Source organism: Miscanthus floridulus, chromosome 11 (assembly GCF_019320115.1).
Source record: "Miscanthus floridulus cultivar M001 chromosome 11, ASM1932011v1, whole genome shotgun sequence".
Classification (NCBI taxonomy): Eukaryota; Viridiplantae; Streptophyta; class Magnoliopsida; order Poales; family Poaceae; genus Miscanthus; species Miscanthus floridulus.
The window spans coordinates 83,064,516-83,076,728 of NC_089590.1; the positions used below are offsets into that span (position 1 = coordinate 83,064,516).

Below are 12,213 nucleotides of genomic sequence, written 5' to 3' on the forward strand. Positions count from 1 at the left end.
CCATGCAAACAGCCAACCCAGAAACGGTTGTGCTATACGGGTCCGATCGCTTACCTCAAGAGCTGATACGATCGTTTACTACGCCCAACAAGCGGCGCTATCTACAAAAACAACTCGGTCGCCTACCCCAAGAGCGGTACGACCGACTACCTCGCCCAACAAGCAGGCATCTACAAATATACAACTCGGTCGCCTACCCCAAGAGCGGTACGATCGACAACTTCGCCCAACAAGCGGCACAATCAACAAAGAAAACTCGGTCGCCTACCCCAAGAACGGTACAATCGACTACTTCACCCCAAGAGCGGTACAATCACTCCAACAACTCGGTCGCCTACCCCAAGAGCGGTACAATCGACTACTTCGCCCAAAGAGCGGCACAATCACTCCAACAACTCGGTCGCCTACCCCAAGAGTGGTACAATCGACTACTTCGCCTAAAGAGCGGCACAAACACTCCAACAACTCGATCACCTATCCCAAGAGCGGTAAAATCGACCACCTCGCCCAAAGAGCGGCACAATCACTCCAACAACCCGGTCACCTACCCCAAGAGCGGTACGATCGACTACTTCGCTAAAGGAACGGCACAAGCACTCCAACAACTTGGTCGCTGACCCCAAGAGCAATATAATCGAGCACTCCACACAAAGAACAAGCGCAATCAACTCTACAACTCAGTCAAGCAACTACTTCACCCCAAGAGCGGAACAATCAGCAAAAAAAACAACTCGGCCATTTACTCCAAGAGCAGTATGGTCGACCAATTCGCCCCAAAAGCAGGCACAAGTAACAAGTACAACTCAGGAGCTTACCCTCAGAACTACCCCGCCCCAAGAATGACGCAGATCTACAGTACAAATCGGTTGATTACCCAAGAAAAGTATAATCAACTCCTTCAACTCTACTACATCACCAAGAGGAAACAAGCTATGAAAGAACAGTGATTCAGTGGCAGCTAAATTAGTCGGACCAAAAACCCCCCCTGTCCTCGACTCTTACGAAGCGAGGACTGGAGGCCATGTCCCATGTGGTAAGAAGGGTCAGGTGCAACGAGCTTGTCGGATGGAACACATCGAACGCCGTGGGGTTTTGCGTTTGGACGGACCTCGGGTCGAGTTCGGCCTGAAGTCAACAGCCAGAGAGAAATTGAACCAAAAGCAAGCAACAAAGTGCTGCCGCACCCAAACCATTGTGCCATTGTCACGTTGTGGTGCCCGGCGGCCGAATTTCTTTGCCCAACGCGAGATGCCGCAAGTTGGCTCGGCTGGCCGCAGCGCGCCGCGTTCATGTACTGTTAGCCACGGAAGAATAATCCAGTCAGTACGTACGGGGAATCCTACCTCACTTTCGTTATTATTTGGTAATTAGTGTCTAATCATAGTCTAATTAGGCTTAAAAGATTTGTCTCGTGGATTTCGTCTAAACTGTGTAATTAATTTTATTTTTTATTTATATTTAATGTTTCATGCATGTGTTTAAAGATTCGATGTGATAGGAAATCTTAAAAAAATTGGTATTTTGGGAGGGAACTAAACAGGGTCAGACTGTGGTGGTCCAAATGTCCAATCCAACGACTTGAACAGGCAAGCGAGCGCCACCTGATCGGCACTGAGCCAGTGAATGGTCCGACAAGCTTGAAAGAACAGTGATTCAGTGGCAGCTCTCCAACTTTTTTTTCACTCCTTTTCGTTTACTCGTAGTCTTTTACTCCTCACGTTGTGCTGTTTAAGACAAATTTAGTTAGAACGTAAAAGACGTATGTATCCTCATTTTATTTCCTAAGCAGATGCTAGTCAATATGATTAATGGTGATTGGTTGATAAATGAAAAGTGTTTAATGTAAAATTAGTTTTTGTCCTCTAGACTGTCTTATATTAAAGAACAAATTTTGAATACTAGAATACACTATATTACAGGACCGATGGAATACACCAACCGATGGAATACACCAAGAGACCATTTCAACACGCCATGTTCCTCCGCCCTTCCACCTGACCAGCTCTGCTTGTCGCCTTCTCCCTAACCAGCACCATCGTATCATCCGTGGCAGACCACACGCCAGTTTGGTGGTGAACCGACTCCGTCCGGCACGGCACGGCACCGCGCCAACCGCACACATACCGGTACCGCGACCCCGCATCGCACGTACGGGAGGAGCCGCAGTGCACTCACCCGGCAAAAAGCGACAACGCATTGGCTGAAGGATCCAAAACCAATTGCAGAGCAGACCACAGGCTTCCACTTCCACTTCCACTTCCACTTCAATGCAATATTTCCCCCCTCTGCAAAGTACGTGTAAAATCCTTGCATTCCGCAATCCGCATGCATATTGGTCCAACTCCACATCAGTGTTGCTAGGCTTAACGGTCAAATTCTCAACAGGCAAAGCAAGTGTGAACTTCTGAGAGCACGACAAACAGCCAAGACGACGCTACAAACATGGTTACCTACATGGCGTTGTCATATATTTACAAGATAGCGACTACAGGAGTAAATAAAAGTGTAAAACATATAGACTGCAGGTCATCCCCACTGAACAAGCTCTCTCACCAATCTTTCAGAAGTTCACTAGCGACATCTTTGTAACTCACTTTTTTCTTCTTTGGGGGAGGAGCTGCATTCGGGTCTGGGGCTGGAACCCCGGATGTCCCAGCATTTGGCGCTAGAATCTCAGAATTGGATGTGGAACTTCCTACCGCAGGTGGATCCTTCTCAACTTTCGCCAAGGGTGCCCTACTTGCATCTTCTGTCCCTTTCTTGCCCAGGAGTGGTAGCATATCCAGAAGCATGGCGTGCAATGGATCAACCATTTGTTCTATCTTCTCACCTGGAGCACTACTCATGGCTTCAGCAGCGGTTGTTCTTTGGAAAGGACTGTCTAGTTTCTCCTCCACGGTGTTCAATTTGACACCTTTGACCTCTTGCTCCCCCAATGTGAAAAACTGAGCACCTGGTGGTGGTCCACAGTCTTTATCGCTGTTATCTACTTCCATCTTAGAGATGTAATCTGTGTCCAACCTCTGATCATCTTGCCCTGTTTCACAAGGCCCACTTTCTTCGGATCCGCTGTCATCTATCTTTGTATGCTGATTTCCTCTTGTAGCCCTTGTTCTCCGGGCTGGTTTAGAAGCAGGTGGAGGGAGTCCTTTCTTTTTGTCGGTAATACCTTCTTCAACCTTAGAGGTATCATCTGTGTCCAAATTTTGATCATCCTGACATTCACTGGGGCCACTTTCTTCAGATTCAACATCATCACCTATTTTTGCTTTCTGGTTTCCTCTTCTAGGCCTTATTCGCCGGACTGGTCTAGGAGCAGCCCTTGCAGTTCTTGAACTACTGGTTGGCCTGCTCCTTTTCCTTGGTACATTTTTGGCATGAGATCTTTCAACCTCCTTGTGTTCCTCAAGCTTATGATCCAGAGGCTGAACATTTTCCTCACTGAAACAAATTAGAAACAGAAAGAAGGTTAACAACAACCAAATGCAAATATTTCAATATTAGAAGTGTCATTATGCGGGCAATCACCAGTTACCTCCTTTCAATTTCTAGTTCTTCTAGTGTATCTGGTTTAAGGCTGTAAGCAGTTTCAGAGAGCTTCATTTGTTTCTCCACTGAATCTTCCAACCACTTATTACTGACAACATGTAATCGTTTGTCATGTAGATAACATCTTTCAGCAGGAGGGAAGCTGCATAAACAACCAATGGATTACCATAAATGTTTCAGTTTGCCCTTCTCTTGAAAAAGTCACAAAGCAAATCTAAAGCAATAAATCAGTACCTCTTGTACAGGTTATCGAAGTTATAGGCCTGTAAAACCGAAACTACAACCAAATGAGTAGCTGGAGCAATGCTGCTGCAGACTTGACCACCATGCATTGTTAGATCCTGCTTCACCCTCTTCAGCGCAAGATCAGATATTACATTGTAGTCCGCATTCCTCCAGGAAAAAAAAGGTGAAAAAACAAATGAGGAGATGTATCATGTGAAAGATGACACTACTTGACAGTAAATGAAGCTTACACTAAGGGTGCATTATGCAAGTAGACACAGCAACCCTGGAAGAAACAGAATCTCTCGTCTATGCAATGCTTCTTTTTGTACTGATTAACCATGTTTGAATCACCAGCAACTTTGTCGATGTTACTGAAAATCTGGCGCATGAAAAATCACAAGGAAATATCAAAATGGTTCATTGTGAATCTGTCCTTGTAGAATGCCCGAAAAAGAGGTCAAAATTTCAAGTACAGTCAGCAACATCTCTTGGATCGCCATTCTACCAAACACATGCTTCTAAGTACAAAAAAGCACTGTGACAAAATAATAACAAACTTAGGATGCCAGAGAAAAGTTGCAAACAACAGAAGGCTGTGGAAAAGTATCATATAACAGCCCATCGTCGAGTGCTACCACGCAAACCCGACATTGACCAGTTTCTGATGGATCATATTTAGGAAGAGAAGTTAGAAGAGGTGAAATCCTTTACTCCTATATGATTTATGTATGCTTGAGGTGGGGTGCAAATGGGTGCCCCTAAGGGTCTCCGCGACCTCTTTAGTTCAATTACTAGCACTAGTTTTCCAATATGTGACGATATTTTGGAAAAGTAGTACTAACAATGAAACTAAAGAGGATTGGAGACCCTTATGGGCAGCAAATCGCACCCGTAGTGAGGGATGCCCCACACATGATTTTTATCCTCTCTATCTAGAATATATGCCACATTTCCATAGTTCTGTGAGAGGTTATTCACAAAAAAAATAAAAATAAAAATAATAATAATCACAAATACATAGGATGGCATTAGAAGAAATAACACACGAACCCTATCAGTTCAAACTTAATTACATACGTGCCACATTCCAAAAATAAATCGGCCAACCATATCACACACAAGCTATAAACCCCTACAATGGTCAGTTGTGCCAAACCTTTGGCACTCACCAAGACCTTTCGTAAAATATAATCTAGCTTATATAAACTACAAGTAATAATTAGGGTTCAATGTTGTATCATATATGCAGCTTCTACTAACTGGCTGAATGCATGGTTACTTAGTTACACTAATTCAGGCCCACAGTGGTACATCTTCAATTTTGAATTACTGTTATATTGTCCTGTGCAATAAAGTGTTATTTTATTTTGTAGTGATAAAAGGATATACTGCATACAGGACCAAATACTGTACCTGCTTGAGGTCAGCATTTTCAATGTCCCAGTAGTAATAGTCAGCATATGAATCAATCTCTTCAGGAAATTTGTGCCTGGCAAAATCAGCAAGAAATAGTATATACCTGTACAATGAAAATTGCATTAGAATATTTTGCAAAATAAGTTATGAGGTAAATGTGGGTTTAAGTCAAAGGGTCAAACCTAGGTTGCAAATGAAGAAGATGTTTTTCCTCACAACAGTCTAATATCCACTCATAGTGAATGATCCTTCCCTGCCGTAAAGCTGCCTGATATTTGATACCTGAAAGTTAACATACAAATATACTTCAAACTATATGTATTCAATATCCCGTTATCAAAGGAAAAGGAATTCCTAGAACAAAGGTAAATATAAATACCTTTCTTCTCCGCAGCTATGCAGTGCGTAACAGAGTCATTCAGATTCATGGAGAAAGATCCCCCATTTTCCACAACCAGTTTATGAAAATATTCGAGATTATAAGATGATGGAATGTTGACAAAACCTAAATAAGATAAGGAATATTCTCCTACTTTACACAATTTTCTGGCCTTTGTCTTGTAAAAATAAGTGTAGCTAGCAAAGAATAACACAGGAAAGGATACAGAAAATCATGTTGGCAAATATCAGGGTTTCTCCCTTAAGACCTGATACATCAGTCTTCATGAGATGTGAAGGGATGACTGAGACACACTTCTTCTTCTCCACTTTTTTGTTTGTTCTTGAGCGTTTTGTGTCATCATTCTTCAGACTGTTATCATCTGCCACCCTTTGTGTTGTACCATTACTTGAATGCACAATGTCCACAAATGCTGCAATGATCAGCATGTTAGAGAGAATTCATCCTTGAGACATAATCTAGATTAAGGCATCAGGTGGGATGTAGCTTATTGTAAGCTACTAAAAGAACTAAGGTTACAAACACAAAATATTAAGTATAAGCAAAACAAATTACCTTGCACATCAAGGCACTCATGCCATGGCTTGTCGTATCTCACTCTCTGAATACGGGGGAACCTCAAACAGTACGGAGCAGCAAATACCTGCAAAAGGTTGAAAGAAGTTGTTAAAAGTTAGTTAGAAGAGAAAATACACCAGCTGATTGCATAAGAGAAATCGGTCCCAAGTATAATGCTTTTAAAGACTGAACTGCAGGACATAGAAGTGTTTGATTCTTTAAATCAGATACCTCGGACTTGATTGTACGAATGTCACTTGTTACAGATATTATGACTGACCTGAAAATGTAATTAGTGATTTAGCATATCATGTGCTTCCTGTATCTAAGAAAATGGTTGACTCGATCAAAGAATTAAAAAAAACTTACTTATCAGGGCTCTCGATCCAAACATCTGGCCTCTCCTTCGAGTTATTTGTAACTTCATAAAATTTTGGTGGTTTTTTGGGGTACTCATTTTTCCTGTTCCAAAAATAGCACAATATGACAAATTGCGAAGGTACTTCAGTGCCTTTAAGTGCAATAAATATGTTGTTAAGCTTCAACGAAACATAGTTACACAAAATACTGAACCATTATGAAACATAAGAATCAAAGCTGAATACCTGAAATAAGGCTTCAGTTTGGTGACAAGAGCATCACGCTCTTCATCAGAGAGCCCAGTACCGACACGGCAAAATGAAAGAAACCTTGAAAAGAGTACACAAGGACAGAAAACAAGTAAGAAACATCACAGAGTATATTGTTGTCTCATTGCCTCGGTAATGAAATTTGAGCTCAACCGTTGTGGGAAAAAAGAAACATCATGGAATAACAAAACAAAATGCTTACCATATAAAAACTCATTAGACATGTATAATAACAAGAAACATCACATCAATAAATAAAACAGACATGTGTTTTCTATGTTTTGCCAAGCACAGGTATGAAATGCATATAAGTAGTATTAGAATATATAATACTGAAAGACACAAAAGGTATCCATGCGCACCTATCATCAATCTTCATCAAAGTACAGAACCATCCTACTGCAACATTATTTAATTATTAGGCAACCACATCTAAGAACCAAGCAATAGCTCAGTTGGTAAGCCTCAAGCTGAGACTTGAGAGGACGGCCAACAGGGCTGGAACCCAGGATATTTAATGCAAAGCCAGGAAGCATCTTCTTCCCAAGGTTGAGTTTTAGGATGACCACATTTTGCTTTTTACTATGATGTTCATCTACCATTGCCTCTACGAAATATACAGTGGGTGGAGAAACTCTGCTTACCTTTTGGGATAACTATTAATCATCTGAAGGGACTGCAAGGCCAACTAAAAACTGTGCAACCTATAAATCAGTTAAGAACAATGATCAGCAGTTTTTACTTTTTAAGAGCTTGAAAAGAATAAAACTAAGAGCGAGTTCAAGACTATGCACTAGCAAGACATTATAATATTCACACCCAGCTAACCCTAATGTTGAAACTAAAATAGTAAGCTAAATGTGTATATATATATATTTCAAAAATGAGAATGTCTAGTGCACCTCTCCTCCTCGACGTCCAGATCCATAGTATCCCCCTAACAACAAAGGGGTCAACATACCCTCAATCAATAGTTTCAAAAAGTAAAATCATTTGTTCTTCACTGGAGAAAGATGCTTGCCTATAATAATAACATCCAGATCAGCGCCCGCGTGTATATAATCAGGCTTTAGTTTAAGCCACTTTCCATTTCGGTCACCAGGTTCCCATTTGGAATCAAGGTCCTTCAGTATAATGCCCTCATCTCTAACCACAATTAATGAATCGAAGAATCATAAGAATTAAGAATGAAACTAAATGGTTTTTTAACGTAAAAGGTTGCTAAGCCAATTATCTAAGAAGGTTCAAAGAAACCTGTTCTCGATAGTCTCTTTGAAGAATCTTTCAACATCTTCAACACTATGTGCAATAATTGACCAACATGGTTCATCTGCAGGTTGCAAATAAGTTTAGTATTGCATAGTAATGGGTATACAACAGATATATAATAGAACATAACATGTGACTCTTCTGAACAAAATTAAAAATGCAGCAAAAGAAGTCCTATCAGCATACTAGATCAAGCTACTGGAATCCATTGTACAATGTCATCTATTTTGGAAGTGGGTGAACTCAAATGCATCCATGAGAAAATAAAAATACAATCGTAAAATTATCATCAGCTACCTGAAGGGCGACGGACATTTAAACCACCTGTTGGGATCAAAATCTCAAGATGACCCTTTAAAGGTTTCACAACCTTCTGCAGAATTTGATGCCGCTCTGTCAAACTTTGGTGGATAACACTGGTGTCTCCAGCATAAAGGATGTCAAAAGCAACATCTATGCATCGCTAGTGTCAAGAAAAACATGACAAACAAGAAAATAAAAAAAAAAACAAATGAAAATTTCGGAGGAAACATTAAACTAGGCCTAGATATGCTAGGAAACAGTTCCAGAACATCCAGATACTGAAACAAACAGAAAATGGAAATTCAAACAAATGCAGCTAAGAGTCTTCCTTAAAAAAAGAAATAGCTAAGAATATCAAGACAAAAAGTAGAATGCAAGAACTAGTAAAGAAATGAAGGATACAGCACAACTGCAAGCACAGAGTAAATTAAGTTAGATAGGAAATTTTGTAGAAGGATCACTCCAAAACACAGAAAAAAAAAAAACAGGATTTGTCAAAACAACCTGTCGATCAGTCTCCAATCCCTCCCTTGCAGCCTTAGCTGCAAAAAATAATAATATTAATCCACTATAAAACATCCCGGAGAAGTAAAACTTTCTGATTTTCAATGGAATATCCAAAAACCTATTTCCTGGTTTGAACCAAATTCAGCAAAACGGTTAAGTACAGTGTCCCAGACAAGCATTTCTCCATCCAATATACATCTGTGTTATTAACACCAATTAGCATCAGAACTAGAGTGAGTTCCAAGGAAGTTTGCACAGTAAAAGGACTACAAAAAGGACCAACAGATATCCAAAAGGAAGCTTATATTGTCTAAGAGGCCAGACTGCAATGTGGGAAACAATACATGATTACTCTTATAAGCTCATAACAAGTTAAATACCTCGAACTCATTTAGAACTAGCTAACTACAGCCATAGGGGAGATCATACCTAATCCTTAATATTGAAGTAAATATAATATACATTTCTTTAGTTCAAGTTTTGGCTTTGACAAACAAGATAGTGGTGTGATAGATATTCTTCCATGAAAAGTCTGAAGCAAATCTTAAGTCTTATAATGCATAAGCTATAGTTGTTCACAGGAAAATTAAAATGCTAGGATATTGTGATATGCAAGTAAATTGGCACTAGAAGTACAAACACTCTTTATGATTTTTTGGCAGAAAAAAGAAAGTTTACCTGTCAACCAGGATATTTTCTTTAATAATTTTTGACATCCCATGTGTGTATTCAGAGTGATCAAGAAAGCTCCTGATATACACATATAAAGTTAGTGAAGCAAGCAGAAGCTATCTGAACTGTGAACAACATTGCAAATAAAAAGGATCGACAAACAAAAAAGAAACCAGTAGTTCAAGAACAGTATGCAAGAAGTAAATATGTAGTAGCAATCAATTCAGTTACCTAGAGAAGAAATGGACCTCTTCCCCATTTTTGTGGATTTGAATACGGTCACCATCGAATTTGCACTCAGCAACCACTTGTTTTCCATGAAGCTGGGAAAAGGGAGGGGTATGATAACCAAGCCAATTCAAGAAATGTAGAACAAGTGTAAAGCAGCCTTTCACATAGCAATGATTATATCTTCAGAAGGAAACTGGTGGGTGGGGGCAGGCACCTTCTTCCAAGCAGCTGAAGCATCACGGACTCTCATAGCTAGCTGAGGCCTGACAGCCTTCCCAATTTCTATATCCTGGTCAGACAGCATAAAGGTATATACATGGAATCCCCAAGATAAATAAATAAATCAAATCTATGAGTACCACAACTGCAATAGAGTGTAACAACATGGCAGGGTCGGCTCTGAGCCTAGGGCCCATGACAGAGGGGGGTGGGGGTGGGGGCATGATTCCATATATTAGACCTGTATATACTTTATCATGTTACAAAGAAAAAATGCTAAACCTATAGGGCCCATAGTGTCGTGTTTGCCCTAGGGTCCTCAAAAATGTAGAGACGCCCTGTAACAGGGGTCATCAGAAAATGTTATGAAACCACTGTGTTTTCTATGAGTGGTACATGTCTATATAAATGCATATGCTCAGCACAACCAAGAAACAAGCACACGAAAGACAGTGAGTGAGAAAGTTTTTGACAACATAAAATTTTTCAGGGGTTACAATGTTGCACATGAAGAGTCAAGTTGTGGGAAGCAAAAGTTCGATAAAAAGAGCTCAGAGCTATCACCTGGCGTTTATGCCTCTGGCTTCGGTCATTGAGCTTCTCACAGACGAATTTCAAGTCACAGGTGACATTGAACAAGTCTTGGGCATCAGGATGAAATTCTTCGAATATGCTCTTCTCACTTATCCCCAATTTCAAATCTACATCAAAGCATGCCAAAAAAACAAAAGCAAATAAAAATACTGCAATTGCAGCAAAAGCATAAAAGCTCACCAAATAAGAAATGGGCACAGGTATCGCACCTTTAAGAATAATCATCAGAAGCCACTTCATTTCAACGGCATTGGTTTTCTTGATCAGATTAGAAAGTATTGAGGCCTTCTCAGACCTATCAAGAATGAAAAAGAACTCCTGACAGTTCTGTCATGCACAAATTCAAATAGCTGCCTTAGCTACCTGTTCTCGGTTGCAGCTAGACGATCAAGTGCATCGTTAACCTCCTTTATCGTCAATCCACCAGAAGTTAGACCTTGCCTCCGTTGCAGGACCTGGGTGACAACCAATACATAACTTGGGCAAGTAGTTGCTGACGAACCACAACAACTAAGATGGCACATTAATCAAGCAATCTACATATAATCGTTTTGAACTGAACCAAACTTTTGAATTACATATTAAATTAAACCCATCCAATCATGTGAAACCAAATAAAGATCAAGACAGATTCTGCATTTCTAAGCAGGGGGAGATTATTGGCACATGGTGTGCACCAAGCACGAAGATTGCTTGACCCAGTGACAAACGCTAACTCGCTGAGCATGAACATATGGACATGTTGAGACAAAACGCCAAGGACACAACTCAAATTAGCAACTGAACTAATACTCAGTGGCTAGAGCTTATGCTGTTTGCCGAATTCATACACATACTACGTTGAAACCAACCTAAAATTGAGCTGAACTAATGCTCACAGGTTCACATTAGCAACTGAACAAAGTTCATATTGTTGTCTGACAAGGGCGAGATAGCAAGGCTTAACTACAGAGAATCTGAGGTTGGGGACTCTGTAAGTGCTATTGCAGAGCTACCAGCACACAATACCTCAGCGGCCACGAGCCCGAAGTTGCCGGCGTTGCGGCCACCCCCGCCGCGGCGCCAGTTGGTGAGCCGGACGGCGTCGGTAGAGTCCTTGGCGATGCCAAGGGCGTCGACAAGCACGGCGGCGAGGGCCGCCTCCTTGAGCCCATAGGTGCCGCGCTCGCGGTCGAGCCCCGGGAGCACGAGGCGGAGCGCGCTGAAATAGTCATCCCTACCGCCGCTGGGCACGTAGGCGCGGTCGAGGAACGCGCGCAGGCGGCTGCGCTTCTTCGCTGAACTCTTGTCGCCCGACATGGCATTGAACATCGCCACCAGGAGGCCGAACCGCACCTTCGCCGCCATTGTCGGCGGTGCGGTAGGGGGCGCAAGGTCAAACCGCAGTGAAGATGCAATTTCCTTTCCAGAAAGAGGAAAAAAAATTAAAGGTGTCGAAACAAAGGAATATTTGGGAAATAGTAGGATTTATGGGAGTCACCTCACTTCTCGTACGTATCTGTTAGACTGTTGCCCTCACAGCGCTCCCTCGCCTCCCCGGAATACCCTGGCCGCTGGCTTCTCTGGCTCCGGCGCTCTCTCCTGCCGCCTGCCGGCGGCGTGCTCGAGTTCGACGAGAGACGAGGATCGAAGAGGCAC

At 41.6% G+C, this 12,213-nt stretch overlaps 1 protein-coding gene across 1 annotated transcript; it reads right to left on the bottom strand.

Annotated features, from left to right (window-relative positions):
* Positions 1–2,354: 2,354 nt before the first annotated feature.
* On the bottom strand, positions 2,355–12,213 carry LOC136491392 (putative DNA ligase 4). The gene is given in 29 exon segments (XM_066487668.1): positions 2,355–3,441; positions 3,536–3,691; positions 3,784–3,942; positions 4,026–4,156; positions 5,191–5,296; positions 5,376–5,475; positions 5,573–5,698; positions 5,799–6,005; positions 6,149–6,236; positions 6,383–6,431; positions 6,521–6,613; positions 6,757–6,840; positions 7,425–7,441; positions 7,443–7,484; positions 7,683–7,717; positions 7,802–7,926; positions 8,035–8,110; positions 8,347–8,502; positions 8,755–8,761; positions 8,857–8,894; positions 8,978–9,057; positions 9,538–9,609; positions 9,763–9,854; positions 9,977–10,051; positions 10,546–10,682; positions 10,785–10,870; positions 10,939–11,030; positions 11,584–11,976; positions 12,056–12,213. Coding segments are annotated over 28 exon segments (3,660 nt in total). The 5' UTR covers positions 11,923–11,976; positions 12,056–12,213; the 3' UTR covers positions 2,355–2,549.